The sequence below is a fragment of the Myotis yumanensis genome, unplaced genomic scaffold (genome assembly GCF_028538775.1).
Source record: "Myotis yumanensis isolate MYYU_CA2020_CCGP unplaced genomic scaffold, mMyoYum1.0.hap1 SCAF_2, whole genome shotgun sequence".
Taxonomy (NCBI): Eukaryota; Metazoa; Chordata; class Mammalia; order Chiroptera; family Vespertilionidae; genus Myotis; species Myotis yumanensis.
Genome location: NW_027223753.1, coordinates 172721699 through 172737882, shown reverse-complemented (window position 1 = coordinate 172737882; position 16184 = coordinate 172721699). Strand labels below are relative to the sequence as shown.

The 16184-nt window shown below is 39.7% G+C and overlaps 1 protein-coding gene across 2 annotated transcripts in view; it reads left to right on the top strand.

Moving 5' to 3' along the window:
* The window catches only part of LOC139004015 (kininogen-1-like), a 31437-nt gene extending 15914 nt beyond the window's left edge, over positions 1-15523 (top strand). Inside the window, exons 6-11 of one of the 2 annotated variants that reach the window (XM_070406614.1) lie at positions 4675-4759; positions 5634-5806; positions 11590-11697; positions 11815-11901; positions 13311-13388; positions 15287-15523. In XM_070406614.1, the coding sequence (XP_070262715.1) occupies positions 4675-4759; positions 5634-5806; positions 11590-11697; positions 11815-11901; positions 13311-13388; positions 15287-15367 (612 nt within the window). In that variant the 3' untranslated portion in view covers positions 15368-15523. Of the gene's footprint in view, positions 1-4674; positions 4760-5633; positions 5807-11589; positions 11698-11814; positions 11902-13310 lie in introns of both variants that reach the window. The other variant, XM_070406613.1, reaches the window with a different exon arrangement.
* Positions 15524-16184: the final 661 nt, after the last annotated feature.

The following is a 16184-nucleotide window of genomic DNA, read 5'->3' as shown; positions in this document are numbered from 1 at the left end:
AGAAAAACCTATGTCATATTTGGTTTTCCTCTTTTCCTACTGCCTTCTATTTTTTAGTTAGGTGGTTAGCCACTATTTTTTGACTTGGGTAGTTTGCCTGTATTTTCTATATTCAGAAACAGTTTACATAGCAAGGAACTAAATGTTCCTTTAATTTTAAAAATTATTCATCTATAAAACATCTATGTTGTTTGGAGGTGAGAAATGGAATGGAAGTTGAGAGTAATGATAACATTCTCTGCTCTTCAGTTATTGGTTCATTCAAATATGTTCTTGTGTTTAAGTCAGCATTGGTTATTTATAGTTTTCCAGAAAAGTATCCATTTCTTTGGGATTTAAAGTAGCATACACTTGTTCATAATTATTCTCATATATTTTTAGCTTCTTTGTTCCTTTGCTATGATGTCTTTTTTTTTTTTTGCATTTGATTTTTTTCCTTATCCCAAGAATGAGCATTTGGATTTATTTTTGGATTATTTTACTAATGCTAGTGCTTTCTGCTTTCTAGTTCATCGGTGTTGCGTTATTGTTTCCTCTTTTTTTGTTTTGCTTAAGGCTATTTGTTATTTTTTTCCTTTTTCTAACTTTCTGATGTAAACAGCTGTTTGAGGTTGTTTCATTTGTTTCTTGCCTCTCTTTTTTTAAATTATGAAAGCATATAAAGCCATGAGTTTAATTCCAAATGCTTCTCTGTCAATTCTGTAAAATTCTCAGTTTTCTTATTTTGTTTTCTATATTTTTCCTTATTCAAAGAAGACCCTGACTATTTAGGCAAATATGTTTAGATTTCCAAGTAGTTACTTTTTTGTTTGTTTAAATGTATTTTTAAAATTGTTTTCTTTTGGTGCTGAGGTCAAAGAACATGGCCTGTATTATTTTGATTTGAAAATTTAATGAGCCTTTTTGTAATCTAATATAAAAGCAATTAAAATATATGTATCATACTTATAAAAATATTATTTAAGTCATATGGATTATATGAAAATACCATCTAAATACATTTTTATTATTTTATTCATCCATTTGGTCTATCTTTTTTTTCCTTTTTATTTTTTTTAATTAAATCTTTATTGTTCAGATTATTACAGTTGTTCCTCTTTTCCCCCCCCCCCATAGCTCCCCTCCACCCGGTTCCCACCCCACCCTCCACCCTCACCCCTACCACTGTCCTCATCCATAGGTGCATGATTTTTGTCCAGTTTCTTCCTGCATCCCCCTCACCCCTTTCCCCCCCAAGAATAGTCAGTCCACTCTCTTTCTATGCCCCCGATTCTATTATAATCACCAGTTTATTCTGTTCATCAGATTATTTATTCACTTGATTTTTAGATTCACTTGTTGATAGATGTGTATTTGTTGTTCATAATTTGTATCTTTACCTTTTTCTTCTTCTTCCTCTTCTTAAAGGTTACCTTTCAGCATTTCATATAATACTGGTTTGGTGGTGATGAACTCCTTTAGTTTTTCCTTATCTGTGAAGCTCTTTTTTTTTTTTTTTTTAAATATATTTTATTGATTTTTTACAGAGAGGAAGGGAGAGGGATAGAGAGTTAGAAATATCGATGAGAGAGAAACATCAATCAGCTGCCTCCTGCACATCTCCTACTGGGGATGTGTCCGCAACCCAGGTACATGCCCTTGACCGGAATCGAACCTGGGACCTTTCAGTCCGCAGGCCGATGCTCTACCCACCGAGCCAAACCGGTTTTGGCTCTGTGAAGCTCTTTATCTGACCTTCAATTCTGAATGATAGCTTTGCTGGATAAAGTAATCTTGGTTGTAGGTTCTTGGCATTCATCACTTTGAATATTTCTTGCCACTCCTTTCTGGCCTGTAAAGTTTCTGTTGAGAAATCAGCTGACAGTCGTATGGGTACTCCCTTGTAGGTAACTGACTGTCTTTCTCTTGCTGCTTTTAAGATTCTCTCTTTGTCTTTTGCTCTTGGCATTTTAATTGTGATGTGTCTTGGTGTGGTCCTCTTTGGGTCCCTTTTGTTTGGGGTTCTCTGCACTTCCTGGACTTGTAAGTCTATTTGTTTCACCAGGTAGGGGAAGTTTTCTGTCATTATTTCTTCAAATAGGTTTTCAATATCTTGCTCTCTCTCTTCTTCTGGCACCCCTATAATTTGGATGTTAGTATGCTTGAAGCTGTCCCAGAGGCTCCTTACATTATCTTCGTATTTTTGGATTCTTTTTCATTTTGCTTTTCTGGTTGGGTGTTTTTTGCTTCTTCGTATTTCAAATCTTTGACTGGATTCTTGCAATCCTCTAGTCTGCTGTTGGAACTCAGCATAATATCCTTTATTTCAGTCAGTGTATGCTTAATTTCAAGTTGGTCCTTTTTCATAACCTCGAGGGTCTCACTAGATTTCTTGAGGGTCTTACTACATTTATTGGCGGTCTCACCAGACTTTTTGAGGGCCTTACTAAATTTATCGGCGGTTTCTAGAAAGTTCTTGAAAAACCTTAAAAGTGTGGTTTTGAACTCTATATCCAGTAGTTTGCTTTCCTCCATTTCTGTCATTTGTGTCCTGTTTCTTTGTCTCCGCATTTTTTATGCTTCCCTGTGTTGATAGAGTGGCTTTCTGTGCTAGGTGTCCTATAGGGCCCAGGGGCTCAGCCTCCCCAATTACCTGAGGTGGACACTCTTCGTGCACCCCCTTGTGGGCTTTGTGCACAGTCTTGTTGTAGTGAAGCCTTGATTGTTGTAGGTATCACTGGGAGGAATTGACCTCCAGGCCAATTGACTGTGAGAATCAGCTGTGTGTCTGCAGTGGGAGAACTTCTGTGCTGGAGACACCCCTCTGGGGCAAGACTTGCTTCAGTGGGGCTTTGGTGCTCACTGAGTCTGCCCCCTGAGTGTGTCATGGATGGATCCGAGGAGCTGCAATCTGGATGGTCCCACTCTGACCACCGGGCACACTGGCTCCTGGATCTCTAAAGAGGTGCTAATCTAGCCTCTGCCTGAGTCTACCCAGCAGGAACTCAGCTGTGAAGCAATGCAAGTTGCCATGGGGCCTTGGGCCAGCTGCAGTTTGTTAGGTAATTTTCAGATTGCAAAGGGCCAGGCCTTTCATATGCAAAAGCAGGCACACAGCTTGGGCGGGGCGGGGGTCCCAGGGGATCAACAGGGCGGAGCAAGCAGCTATGGCTGCCCTCAGAGGCCCCGCTTCTCAGTGTCCCGGCAATCGCTGCAAGCACGTCCGAGAGAAAGTTGCCCTCGAGTTCCGACCGATGCCACAGTCCAGTTTCTCTCGTATGAGTCTGGGTCCCCAGAGACTCGCCCAGAACTGGAGCTCAGAGCTTGAGACTCCCTACCGATTGAAAAAGACAACCGTGTCCTCAGCCGCCAGCCCTCTCCGTGTGTGCCTCCGTACCTCTGTACTTTATTTCCACACCACACCTCCTCTAAGTCTCAGTATGCTTTTCTCTTTCCTTCTAGTTGTAGAATTTCCACTCAGCCAGCCTTCTTGTGGTTCTGGATGATGTCTGTTCCGTCTTTTAGTTGTATTCTTGAAGTGGTTGTGCTAAGCAGCAATCTCCCGTGTTTACCTATGCCGCCATCTTGGTTTTCCCTCCCAAAGTAGGTCTGGTCTATCTTAAATTTATAGTTGTATATAAAATTTCTCCACCACCATTATTTTAATCTATTTCTACACATATATATATCTAATTTCTGCTTTATGTATTTTAACTTCATGCTTCTAGACTATATCTTTATAAAAATAAAATTATCTTCTTTACTACCATCATGAGATTTTTTGTTACCCTGAATTTTACTTTGTCCAATATTAATACTCTAGATCCTTTTTCTGTTTATATTTGCTTCATATAGTATTGATCATCCATTATGTGTAATCTACCTTTATCTTTTATATTCCAAGACATTATTCTTGAAAATGTAATACATTAATTTTGTTTTTAACTTAATACGGAAGTCTTTGCCTTTCTCTTTTTAAAAATGTTTTTGTTGATTTTTAGAAAGAGAGGACGGGAGAGTGATAGAGAGTTAGAAATATCAATGAGAGAGGAACATCATTGATTAGCTGCCTCCTGCACACCCAAATCTGGGGATCCAGCTCGAAACCCAGGCATGTGCCCTGACCAGGAATCTAAATGTGACCTCTTGGTTCCTGGGTTGACATTCAACCACTGAGCCACACGGGCTGGTCTGGAATTCTTTGTCTTTCTAAAAGAAATTTTACCCATTCAAATATGTTATTTGTAAAAAATATTTTTATTAATTTAAGAAAGGAAAGGAAAGGGCAAGAGAGATAGAAACATCAATGAGTGAGAGAACCATTGATCAGCTGTCTCCTGCAGAACCCACACTAGGGATCAAGCCTGCAACCTGGGCATATGCCCTGACCAGGAATCAAACTTTGACCTCCTGGTTCATTGGTTGATGCTCAATCACTGAGCCATGTGACCTGGGCTATATAATTATTTTTTCTACGCTAGGTATTCTGGTCATCTTATTGCACGTGTTTGTGAAAATACATTTATCATTGTTGATGCTAATACCTAATTGTTTCTTATTCTCTTTTGCAATGGGATTAGGTTTGCTTTTGTTTTGTTTTCTATGCAAAGTCAACATCCTATATTTAATGTTATTAATTGTTTACTTTAAAAGTTCTTAAAAACATTTTTAACTTATTTATGTCTTTAAAACTAGGATTCCGGTGAATGTACAGATTTTGCTTACATGAATCCTCAGCTAAGAATTGCTTCCTTCTCACAGAAGTGTGAGGTTTTACCAGGTATGCGATAATACATGCTTGTCCTCTAGTAGTACATGTTCATCTTAGACAACTGGCTAGGTGTTTTTATAGGAATTGTGCTTTAGGTCCCATGATTTAATCAGCAACCCTTACAGCTGTACCCCATTTCTGCACAGCTGTGCTGTAACTGATGCCATTAGGACTGCTCTGCAAGTGGCCAGACGGAATATGTGACAGAAGGGAAGGTTAATGTTCTTTGGGCAAAGCTGATCTCCACATGCAATGTCAGCTGGTCTTCCTTGTGTATAAGATGTCACTTCATCAGGTGTTATAAATTGGGGAAGCTGTATCTCCTATTTAATTACTCAGAATAAGTTCTTTCAATTAAATACCTCTTTCCTCCTGCATGTTATAATGGGGGAAAAGCGAGATAGTGCAAGTTTATGGTCAAGCCAATGTTTCTTATATCAAGAGTTGGCTTTTTTCATACTTGGAAGGAAGATATTTGCATACATTCCACAGTGAGAAGCATCACTGAAGCTCCCTCCTCACCAGAATCAGAGGACTTAAAATTTTCTCACTAGAGAATCATTCCTTTAAATTAAGTGTTGCTTTTCTACACTTTCTTTCAAAAATGCAAAAACTTAGGAACAGTGCAGCACATTGATATTGAAGGTGTACTAACTAGCACCTTCTGATGGAAGGTTTCCCTAAATGCCATTGACTCTGAGGAGAGGAAAAGAGGGCAGGCAGTAAGGTGAAGGTCACACAGACAAACTCTACCCAATCACTACTGGCCTTTAGGCTGCACATGGCCCCATATAAATGAGTGCTGGCCAATGCGCAGGAGAGGTACTAAGCTAGACAGCTCCTTCAGTACACACACTGACTAAAAGTCTGATTCTTCTTTCAGGGGAGGATTTTGTACCACCACCTACCAGAGTTTGCCCTGGCTGCCCCAAAGAGATTCCTGTCGACAGCCCTGATCTGAAGAAGGCTCTGACACATTCCATTACAGAACTTAATGCAGAGAGTAATGCAACTTTCTATTTCAAGATTGACATTGTGCACAGAGCAACATCACAGGTCTGTAAATTGAGCTACAAAAATAGTGATATTATAGTCTATGTGCAAACTGCTTACTAATATTGCCACTGATCTTGGGTGGGGAAATAGTATACCTTGTAAAAACGAATTGAATGTCAAGTCTCAACCTCACTACATGCTTGCTATGTGATCTTGGAAAAGTCATTTAGAACATTTTATGTCTGTAAAGGATTGGGGTGAGATTCAAATAAGATAATTTATGTCAAGCCTTGGCCGGGTAGCTCAGTTAGTTAGAGCATTGTTCCAATATGCCAAGGTTCCAGGTTCTATCCCCAGTCAGGGCACATACAAGAAGCAACCAGTGAATGCATAAATAAATGGAACAAAAAAAGAGAGATCATATATGTCAATACATTATCTTCTCGAACTTTAAAGTGTTATAAAAATTCTAGCAACTATTATATAATTAATAAAACGTAAGTCAAAAAAAGCTACTCTTATTCTCTGCCTTTCTAGCATCATTTCTTGTTGGAGCATCACTTAGTGCCTTGGGATCAGACACATGTCAGTCTATCATCACCCAGACTCTCTTCACAGTCTCACCTCCATGTCACTTCCCCGCTACCTACGTGTCCTTTCAGCCCACAAACGTATACCTAGGGCTTCATCTTTCCTTCCATGCCCTGTCAATAGATAAGGAGCATCCTAGTGTGGGGTCAGGAGACCCAGTTCTACCAGAGCACCAGCCCTCATGTCCTGGGTAACCCTGGGCTGTCATTCAGACTCACTCAGTCTTGTGGCCCCATCTGTAAAATGAGTGGCTGGGTGAGAAGATCCCAAAATTCTTCCAACTCTAACAGCATCTGAGTAATCTATTCATGGGCAGATTCTTATTATAAACCAGCCTCCCTAAATGTAAACAAAATAGAACCAACAAAAGTAATCAAAATAGAAGCAAAGTGTTTCAGCAAACCAACATAATCTGATTGGGGGTGGGGGGAGCAGTACTACAATTATAACAATTCATACTTTTGGCTCAGTAATTCAATTTCTACAAATTTAAAATAGAGTCTTTATAGACAATGATACTCATTGTAGCTTTAACTATAAAAGAAAATATGGCAAACTGTCAAAATGATCAATAATATAGAAATGATCAAATAATGTCTGGAATATCCTTAAAATAGAGTATCAAGAAGCAATTTTAAAGCATCTTTGTGAGGAGTTCTTGATGTGGGAAATGCCTTGTTTTAAAATATGCAGTGGGGAAAAAAGAGGCCATAAGATTGACTATACATTCTGTTGTCGGGTGTGTTATAAAAAGTACAGAAAACAATACTGAAAGGAAACAAATGCCTCCAACTACTCACAGTGGTGGCTTTAGGTGATGGCACAATGGGCTGTTTATTGTCATCTTATAATTTCCTGTATTAGTTTCACTACTGCAGGGGAAACCTAACCAAATGGTATTAAAGTAAGTCAAAACTGGCACTTTGCTCTCTCTCCTCCTCAGGCACTTATTCCTGCCCCTGACACCACAACCTTTCTCCCTCATTTCACAGGCAATTGACCCATGTTAGTGTTGTACTCACATGGTACACCAATACATGCTATTCTTTATTTAAATTTAAATTCTTTATTGTCTAAAGTAGTACATATGTATCCATTCCCACCATTGACCTCTCCCCGCCCGTCCCCACCCCGCAGCACATGCCCTCACCCCTCTAGGGTCTGTGTCCATGGGTTATGCTTATAGGCATGTATTCAAGTCCTTTGGTTGCTCTCTTACCCATCCACACCCCCGAATGCTATTCTTGTGTATGTCAGCTTTTCTTCTCACTTCATATTTCTGCTTTCTTGTGAATCTCCCTTATTCTTGATGCAGGAATACCCTCTACTCCACCATATATTGCATATCAGAGGTTTGCCGTCAGGAGAGAATCACTCATTTTATACATAACTATCTAGTCTCCATAGTGCTTACAGTTCTCTGTAAATTAATGAATTAACATACAAGCATGATGTATATTTGTTTATGCTGAGGATGCCAGGAGAACAACAACGGGTAATGCTGTTAATTGAAGGGAACTGACATTCCTTCACTTGCTAAGTCAATTTGAAATATGGTGAGAATCTCAAACTTACTTACAAAAGATGAATCTTTACTGGTTTTTACATTTAAAGAGAACAATTTGTCTGTTCTGACGTGATTATTCAAGAAAGCTCTGCTGGAAGCAGCCAAGTTACTCGAAATCCATTTACCATGTGATGAATTTGCCAAATGACCAACTTTTGCCAAAGATTTATTTTACAGATTTGGTCTTGCCTTGGCTTTCCATATTATTCCTATTTGGATGCATGTCCATTTCAAGCTGGTTTCAGATGCCAAATATTTCTTAAATTCCCCATTTGCACATGTGAATGATGTGATTTCTGTCACAGGCCGTTTATTTTTCCCTGCCTCTGCCGCCACTGTCCCCACTGTTGTCCATATTCCTCCCTGTTTTTGCTCAGATGAATATACTTCAAGGATCTGTGTGTGCACATTCAGGAAGTTTTCCTTTAACAAAGTACTAGAAATGTCAAGGCATATGTATAGTATGTCTAACACTTCTGATGCAAATTGCCCAATTGCCAAACTATTTGCAATTATGCCAATTTACATTCATACCACCTGGCTATAGGACCTTGATCATCTTGCTTTGAGTTCTATTCCTACCAACAGTGACTGAGGCTGCATGCTTCCCACACGTGGCCAATACCAGGTATCACCACTGTTTTTTATCCTTGCCAACATATGGAAGATTAAAAATGCTGTTGCACTGTTGTTGTTTTTTGTCTTTGGTTATTAGTGGAGATGGTCATTTGTTTCTGGCTTAATGACCATTTTAACTTCTTTTCTGAAATACTGTTCATGTCTTTTGTTCATTTTTTCATGTTGCGCTTTACATGCATAAGATTATTAATCTTATACCATATTTTCCTCAATGACACCTGTTAATAACGGCAATATAGATGCCATCCTGAGGCCCTCAAATGGGAGATTTACATATATTTAATTCCTTCTTCTTGATCTTGAATAGAGTTGAGCTATGAGCTGTGGTTGTTTCACATATTGTCAAGTTTCTTAGGCAACATTACATTGATCAACATTATTGTTACAGAAAATTGGATTAAGATATATTCTGAAATGAGCGAGAAAACTTATGATCACCAAAATATAGACCCTATAACCCTCTTAGAAACTTCCTCCCCATTTATATCTACACCTGGAGTCTTAAAAGTTAAGTATCAAATTTTTCTTAAAAAATATTACCATGTTTACCCAGCAGATCAATGCCAGACAAAGTAGAGGGGGAGCTTAGCTCTTCCTATGACTCTGTTCTCCTGCTCTCTTCCTCCCACCACACGTTTTCCATGCTTTTAAAAAACTCAGAGATAGGGAAGACGGTTGTGGTTTGCTTTTTCAAAAGAGATTATTCTATCACCTGTAACTTCATTTATTTTATTTCTTAATACAATTTTATTGATTTTAGAGAGAGCAGAAGGGAGGAGACAGAACCATCAATCTGCTGGCTCCTTCATACCCTCCCACCCCACCTGGGATTAAACCCACAACTTGGGCGTTTGCCCTGACTGAGAATCAAACTCAGGACCCTTTGGTGCATGGGATGACACTCAACAAACTGAGCCACACCAACCATGGCTGTAACTTCATTTATAAAAATAATAGTCATGCCCAAACCGGTTTGGCTCAGTGGATAGAGCGTTGGCCTCTGGACTGAAGGGTCCCAGGTTCGATTCTGGTCAAGGGCATGTACCTTGGTTGGGGGCACATCCCCAGTGGAGGGGGGGGGGGGCGTGTGCAGGATGCAGCTGATCGATGTTTCTCTCTCATCGATGTTTCTAACTCCCTATCCCTCTCACCTTCCTCTCTGTAAAAAAAATCATTAAAATATATTTTAAAAAAATAATAGTCATCTCTCCAGGTCAATTGATATATTCATGTATTCTTTACACACACACACACACACACACACACACACACACACACACTCATATTTAGATCCTAGAATTAAGTACTGAATAACTTGGACTAGAAATTCACCATATCAACTAACTTTTTAATGCACAATTTAAAGTCATTTTTACCAAGTATATTTTTTAAGTGTAGCAGATGTAAGATATGGCATTTTTAAAATGACCTTTAAAAAACTATATGTGCAATTTTATTGAAGTAAGTGCATTTTAAAAAGCATGAGTTTTTTTTTTTTAAATAAATAAAGTGTGCCTCTTTTATATAAAAACTAGAGGCCTAGTGCTCTAAAATCGTGCACGGTGAGGGGAGGAGGCTGTACCTCAGCCCAGCCTGCACCCTCTCCAATCTGGGACCTCTTGGGGGATGTCTGACTGCCTCTCACAATCCTGGACTGCTGGCTCCTACCCACTCACCTGCCTGCCTGCCTGATTGCGCTTAACTCCTCTGCCTGCCTGCCTGATCACCCGTAACCACCTCTGCCTGCCTGATCACCTTTAACCACCACTGCCAGACTGCCTGATCACCCCTAACCACCTCTGCCCCACCCTACACCTGGGACCCAGGATTCTCTCCTCTGGCCGGTTGCAGGCACCTGGGACCCAGGCTTCCCTTCCTCTGGCCAGCCGCAGGCACCCAGGACCCGGGTTGGCTTCACATAGGCCGGCCGCAGCCACAGGGGACCATTGGTGGGCAGCTTCTCCTGGGCCGCAGCCGCAGGTGCCTGGGACTGTAGGGCGGGAGGCTTGTCCCTCACCCAGGCCGCAGGCACAGGAGCAGTTGCTGACACCTGGTACCATGGGGCAGGTGGCTTGTCCCTCTTCTGGGCCACAGCCTGGCTGGTCCCCATTCTTCTCTCGCGACCTCACTTGTGCCTGGCAGAACCCCATTTCTCTCTCACGAGCTCGTTGGTGCCTGGATGGTAACCATTCCTCTCTCCTCAGTGTTGAGTGTCTGAGCAGCTCTGGCGCGAGGGTGTGAGGGCTTGATGACAATTTGCATATTGTATTAGCTCTTTATTATACAGTATAAATAAATAAATTGGGCCACAGAATATGCATTTTGGACACAGTATTGTATAAAGATTAAAACTGTTGCTAGAGTACTGGTTGGTGTGGCTCAGTTGGTTGAACATCGTTCTGAGCACCAAAAGGTTGTGCATTCAATTTCCAGTAAGGGCATATGCCCAGATTATGGGCTTGATCCCGAGAAAGGGGCTTGCAGGAGGCAGCTGATCGATGTTTCTCTCTCTCCCTCTTCCTTCCTCTCCCTCTAAAAAACCATTTTAAAAAACTATTGGTAGAGATTAAAATGGTTTCTTAATACATGACAATTAAGAGAGGCAAACTACAAAATCCAAAGAATTTTCCTAATCACATAATTTAACACACAATTTCTGTAGTGACACTAACTTGGTATTTCTCTGATTCAAGACTTGGCATGACAATAAGGCATACTTAAAGAAAATGTTTGTTTTTCTTCCTACTCTTCTTAGATTCTATTACAACTTGAGCGCTTGAATGTTATTGAATAATAAAAATCAGAAAAGTATAAAAATAAAAATTGTGGCCTTGTTTCTTCTTATAGAAAAGGAAACAAGACCAACCAAGAGCCAAATATTTTACACATGCATTCAAACTAAGAGTTTAATTGTCAAACATTTGTACTTTATTTGTATACCTCTCATTTGAGCAAATATTCTCCCCTAAGATCCCTTAGAGCAAAAACATATCATATATTGTATAATATTAATGAAGGTTCTACTTTGTGCTAATTAATTTTCCAGGTGGTGGCTGGAACAAGATATTTTGTTGAGTTCATGGCCAGGGAAACCACATGTTCCAAGGAAAGTAATAAAGAGTTGACTGAAAGTTGTGAGATCAATAAACTTGGAGTGAGTAGTCATGCAACTCTATACTTATTCCCTGGATATCTACTTGATATTTTATACTTGTTTAAATATTTCATGAATAACACTGTTCTCTATTTTGGCTTTTGTTTTCATGGATAGGAAATTCTAAGATGCACTGCTGATGTTTATGTGGTACCTTGGGAGAATAAAATTTACCCTACTGTCAAATGTCAATCAGTAGGAAAGGTATGTTTCTAATTAGTCAGCTTGGGTAAATTTTGCTCATTCTGCAAAGTCTTATTTGGGGTTGAAAATGAACCACTATTTAAATGAATTGGGGGACTATCTTTTTAGAATGGAGAGAACTCTCACATTTCTGTGCTGACCTCTCTTTTCTTATGTCTAGAAAGGAAAACAACAGTCAGTCCCCTAATCACTTCTCACCCATTGTCAGTGTCCCATCCTTCAGGAGGCTCTCTCTTAATGAAGGGCAGCCCCTGCTGTGCAGAGCCAATACTAGCTCTGGGGCTTTAAGATGTGCCTCAGATGCTTCACTGGCATCTGCCTCCATCCATGGGACTTGGGAGAAATACAGACGGCCATAAAAAACTTTCTGTGATGTACAAGTATAGATATATCCAAATCTGCATTTTAACATGGTCCCCAGGGTTTCATACCCATATTCAAGTGTGAGAAGCATTGGTTTTTATCATGTTTTCCAATTCTTAAGAGAATCTTGGGAGGTAAGTAAGACTGTTCCCATTGTTAAGGATGAGACACTAAAAATTACAAAGATGATGAGATCCTGAAGTGGATAGTAACATGATCAAGTGCTTGCTCTGTTCCAGGCACTGTACTGAGGGCTTCACACATATTTTTCTCTTGACAACTCTCTGAGGCAGGTGCTGCTGTTATTCCTATTTTAGAGATGAGAAAAGTGGAGCTAGTGGTGCACGGATGCAAGTGTAGGTCAAATCAGAGTCATCCGTGTTCACATGATGCTAACAACTAGGCTCTGGCTTATATGACTTCAAAGACCATGCTCTTTGCACCACTGACACTGCCTCCAGCATCCTGTTCTCACCAGTAGTGAAATGTAGGTAGAAATCATACAGATCTTGAATGTGAGTTGCCTCTTGTCTTTTTTTTTCTGATTTAGACTTTTGCCTTGTATAGGTATATATGTAGTCTAACACAGACAGTATACAAAGGCTGCTTTTCAAGCTTGTAAACATGTCCCAATGTGTTTCAGCCCAACAAAATAATTGAGGGCATATGCTGCATATATATTCAGTCCATAAAACCATTTAGGGCCTTTGGTATAAAAACTGTAATTGTGCTAATAGAACCAGTATCAATTAATAAATAATGTGCCATGGTATTATGTAGTTCAACCTCCCAATTTTTCCAGATGAAGAAAAACCTCTCCAGTTTAGAGGAGTATTATTAAGAAATATCCACAAATTATAAAATCAATTAAAGAGGAAAAGATATTCATTCTCATCTTTTTTGCAATATTAACATAGCATTTAAAACCAGGCTAAAGACTTGCTCCATTGTAAACCAAGTTAGCATTGCCAGATCTCAGTCCCTTCTTTCTTCATTGAGAGTGTGGTTTCCACAGTAATCCATTCATCTTAATATTTCCTGTTTAGACCTCATTGCTGAAAAGACCTCCAGGTTTTTCACCTTTCCGATCAGTACAAGTGGCGGAAACAAAAGAAGGAACAACTGTAAGTCCACCCCACACTTCCATGGCATCTGTACAAGAGGAAGAGCAGGATTCAGACAATGAACAAAGACCCACTCGTGATCATGGCTGGGGCCATGAAAAGCAAATAAAACATGGGCATGGCCATGGCCATAAACATGAGCATGACCAAAGCGATGGGCACCAAAAAGGACATGGTCATGGCCATGGACATCAAAGGGAACATGGCCTAGCCCATAGACATAAACATGAGCATGGTCATGGCCATGAAAAACATAACAATAAAGGAAAACAGAATGGAAAGCACAATGATTGGAGGACAAGTTCTTCTGAAGATAGTACTACATCTGCACAGACACCAGAGAAGACAGAAGGGCCAAAATCCCTCCCCTCCCTAGCCCCGTCAGGTGTAGAAGTTGCCTTTCCTGAATTTCGGGACTTAGATCTCACTGCAGCTATGATGACTAATACAGCACCAACTCCCACAGAGAATGATGATTCTTGGATCCCTGAAATCCAGATAGAGCCCAATAGCCTTTCATTTAACCTGATATCTGATTTCCCAGAAACAACTTCCCCCAAGTGTCCTGGACGCCCCTGGAAGCCAGTTAATGGAATGAATCCAACTGTGGAAACAAAAGAATTTCATGATTTCGATCTCTCTGATGCTTTTTATTGATGTATGCAGCCATGGGTGTTTCTTTAATACTTCACCATCCCCTTTCACCATTGTCCACATACCCTGATATAATGCACCAAAAACCTTGAAGTTTCCAAACAGCCTAGAGAAAAGTTGTGAGACTCTCAATGGGGACACCTTCAATTTCTATGGACAACACAAAACTGTGTGCAGGATTCTACATCCTTTCTGAGTCTTCCTCACGAGTTTTCTTAACTAGCACAGGAAGTGGACAAACAAATGTGCCTTGTGGCCTACTGCTACTTGCTTTTCTAATAACAAATATGTACCTTAGAATGGATGTCATCGACTTTCATACATAAATTCTTGCCATTCTGAATAAACCGTGGCATCTGGTCCCTGAACACATGTGAAAATAAGGAAACTCAAGAGACCATATGTTGAACTTCTTAATAGGGCAAAAATAATAATAAAAGCTACCAGATGTCAAAGAGGGACAACAAGAAAGACAGACTGGCCAAAGGGAGGACAGGGGGAAGTAAACTAATTGACTTTCTATTTCCAAAACGGGCTAGTCATATCAAATAGTTACTCCCACTTCACAAAGCTATTCTGATAATTCTCTTTCTGAGTCAGAGTGTTTCCTAGAAGTCAGCAAATTCTATTTACTCATTAACTACGCTTTGCAACAAGCTTTTGAAATAGGAGTTTTCTGTTTGTGTATTTGTTGCTGAGGCTAGAATGAGCAAACCTTAGTTTTCAGCAGCTCTGAGTTTAATGATAACAATGGAAAGCAGGAGTAGTGACATAGAAGAAATTTTTTTTTTATAATTCACAAGAGAATATTATAAGATGTGATGCAAAATTTACTTAGAAATTTTATGAGGAAATGCCTCTCCAGCCACACTTTATCATCGATTCATCTTTTTGCTATGACATTGAAGAGCGCTGATTTTTACAAAAAAAGAACAATATGATTGTCTGCAATTGCTTCTAATGTGAGGGAAGCATGCATTTCATAATCCTTGCTGTGTTCTGGCTAGTGAAACAGGATAGGGCTTTCAACAGCTATCGTCACTTGTGGATGCATGTGTCACTGCTACTTCAAGTTATTGGATGCATTTGAGCTTCTGAGTTTTTATTCCATTTCAAATATTATCTGTACTTTTTAATAAAGAACCAATGATGACAGGAACAAGTCTCATCTTTTCACCTGGTTGCTTCACTCCTCTCTTGTTGAATGATAATATCATATTAACAGAATTTTACTATAATTACAGAAGCAACTAAGGCCCTGCGTGTACAAGGGCCGACCTCAGGAGGCAAGGGCAGAGGCAACATCTGAGAGTGAGGTCTCTTGACCAGTGGGCAGAATCTCCATGCCTGGGACAATAGCCCCAGCAACCTGTCAGCAGCCCTGAATGGAAGGACAAGAAGATGGGATAGTGTCAATAGAGAAGAATGCCATTTTATCATTCTGTTTCTGGGTGAAATAAAGTTTGATTTTAATGTTCTCACTCCTGTTAATTCACAGTAGTCTGCTTTCAGCCACACCCATCCTGCAGCAAATTCCAGTTGATCAGAGACCACGCTCTACCATGGAGACTCATAGTGCAACTCTGGAAGAGGTGAGGATCCCTTAATTGGTCCTTCCCTACCACCAGGACCTCATCATGGCTCTAAATCAAGGGTTTGTGGGTGATGTTTCCATCAGCAATCTAAGGTATCTCTCTACCTTCCCTTCTTCTTCTCTCTCCTGTTTTTTCCTCCCTCTCTCCTAATTGTCAGCCCAATATTAAGAGTGATTTGTCTTGTTTTGTTATTTTTTTTTTTTAGGATCAAGATAATTACCAAAAAAGAAAACAAAAAAAATTCTTTATTAATAGGATGCCAACCAACTTTTCACTAGCAAAAAATATCAACCTCAAAGAAGTTTAAAGAAAATTTAAAATTATCTTTCTGGTTGAAATAATGGTAAAAATAGAAATCTAATTGAATCAAAAGTGATAAGATATTTTTAATTTTCTGTAATAGGTATTTACTGAGTGCCTATTGGAGCCATTTACCATGCTGGACAGTTTCTGTTTGGTGTGTGACTTAGTCCTCACAACAACTCTCAGGTCCCCAGGACCACCTTTCATTTACAATGAGGAAACTAGCTCCCAGTGCCCTGCTCAG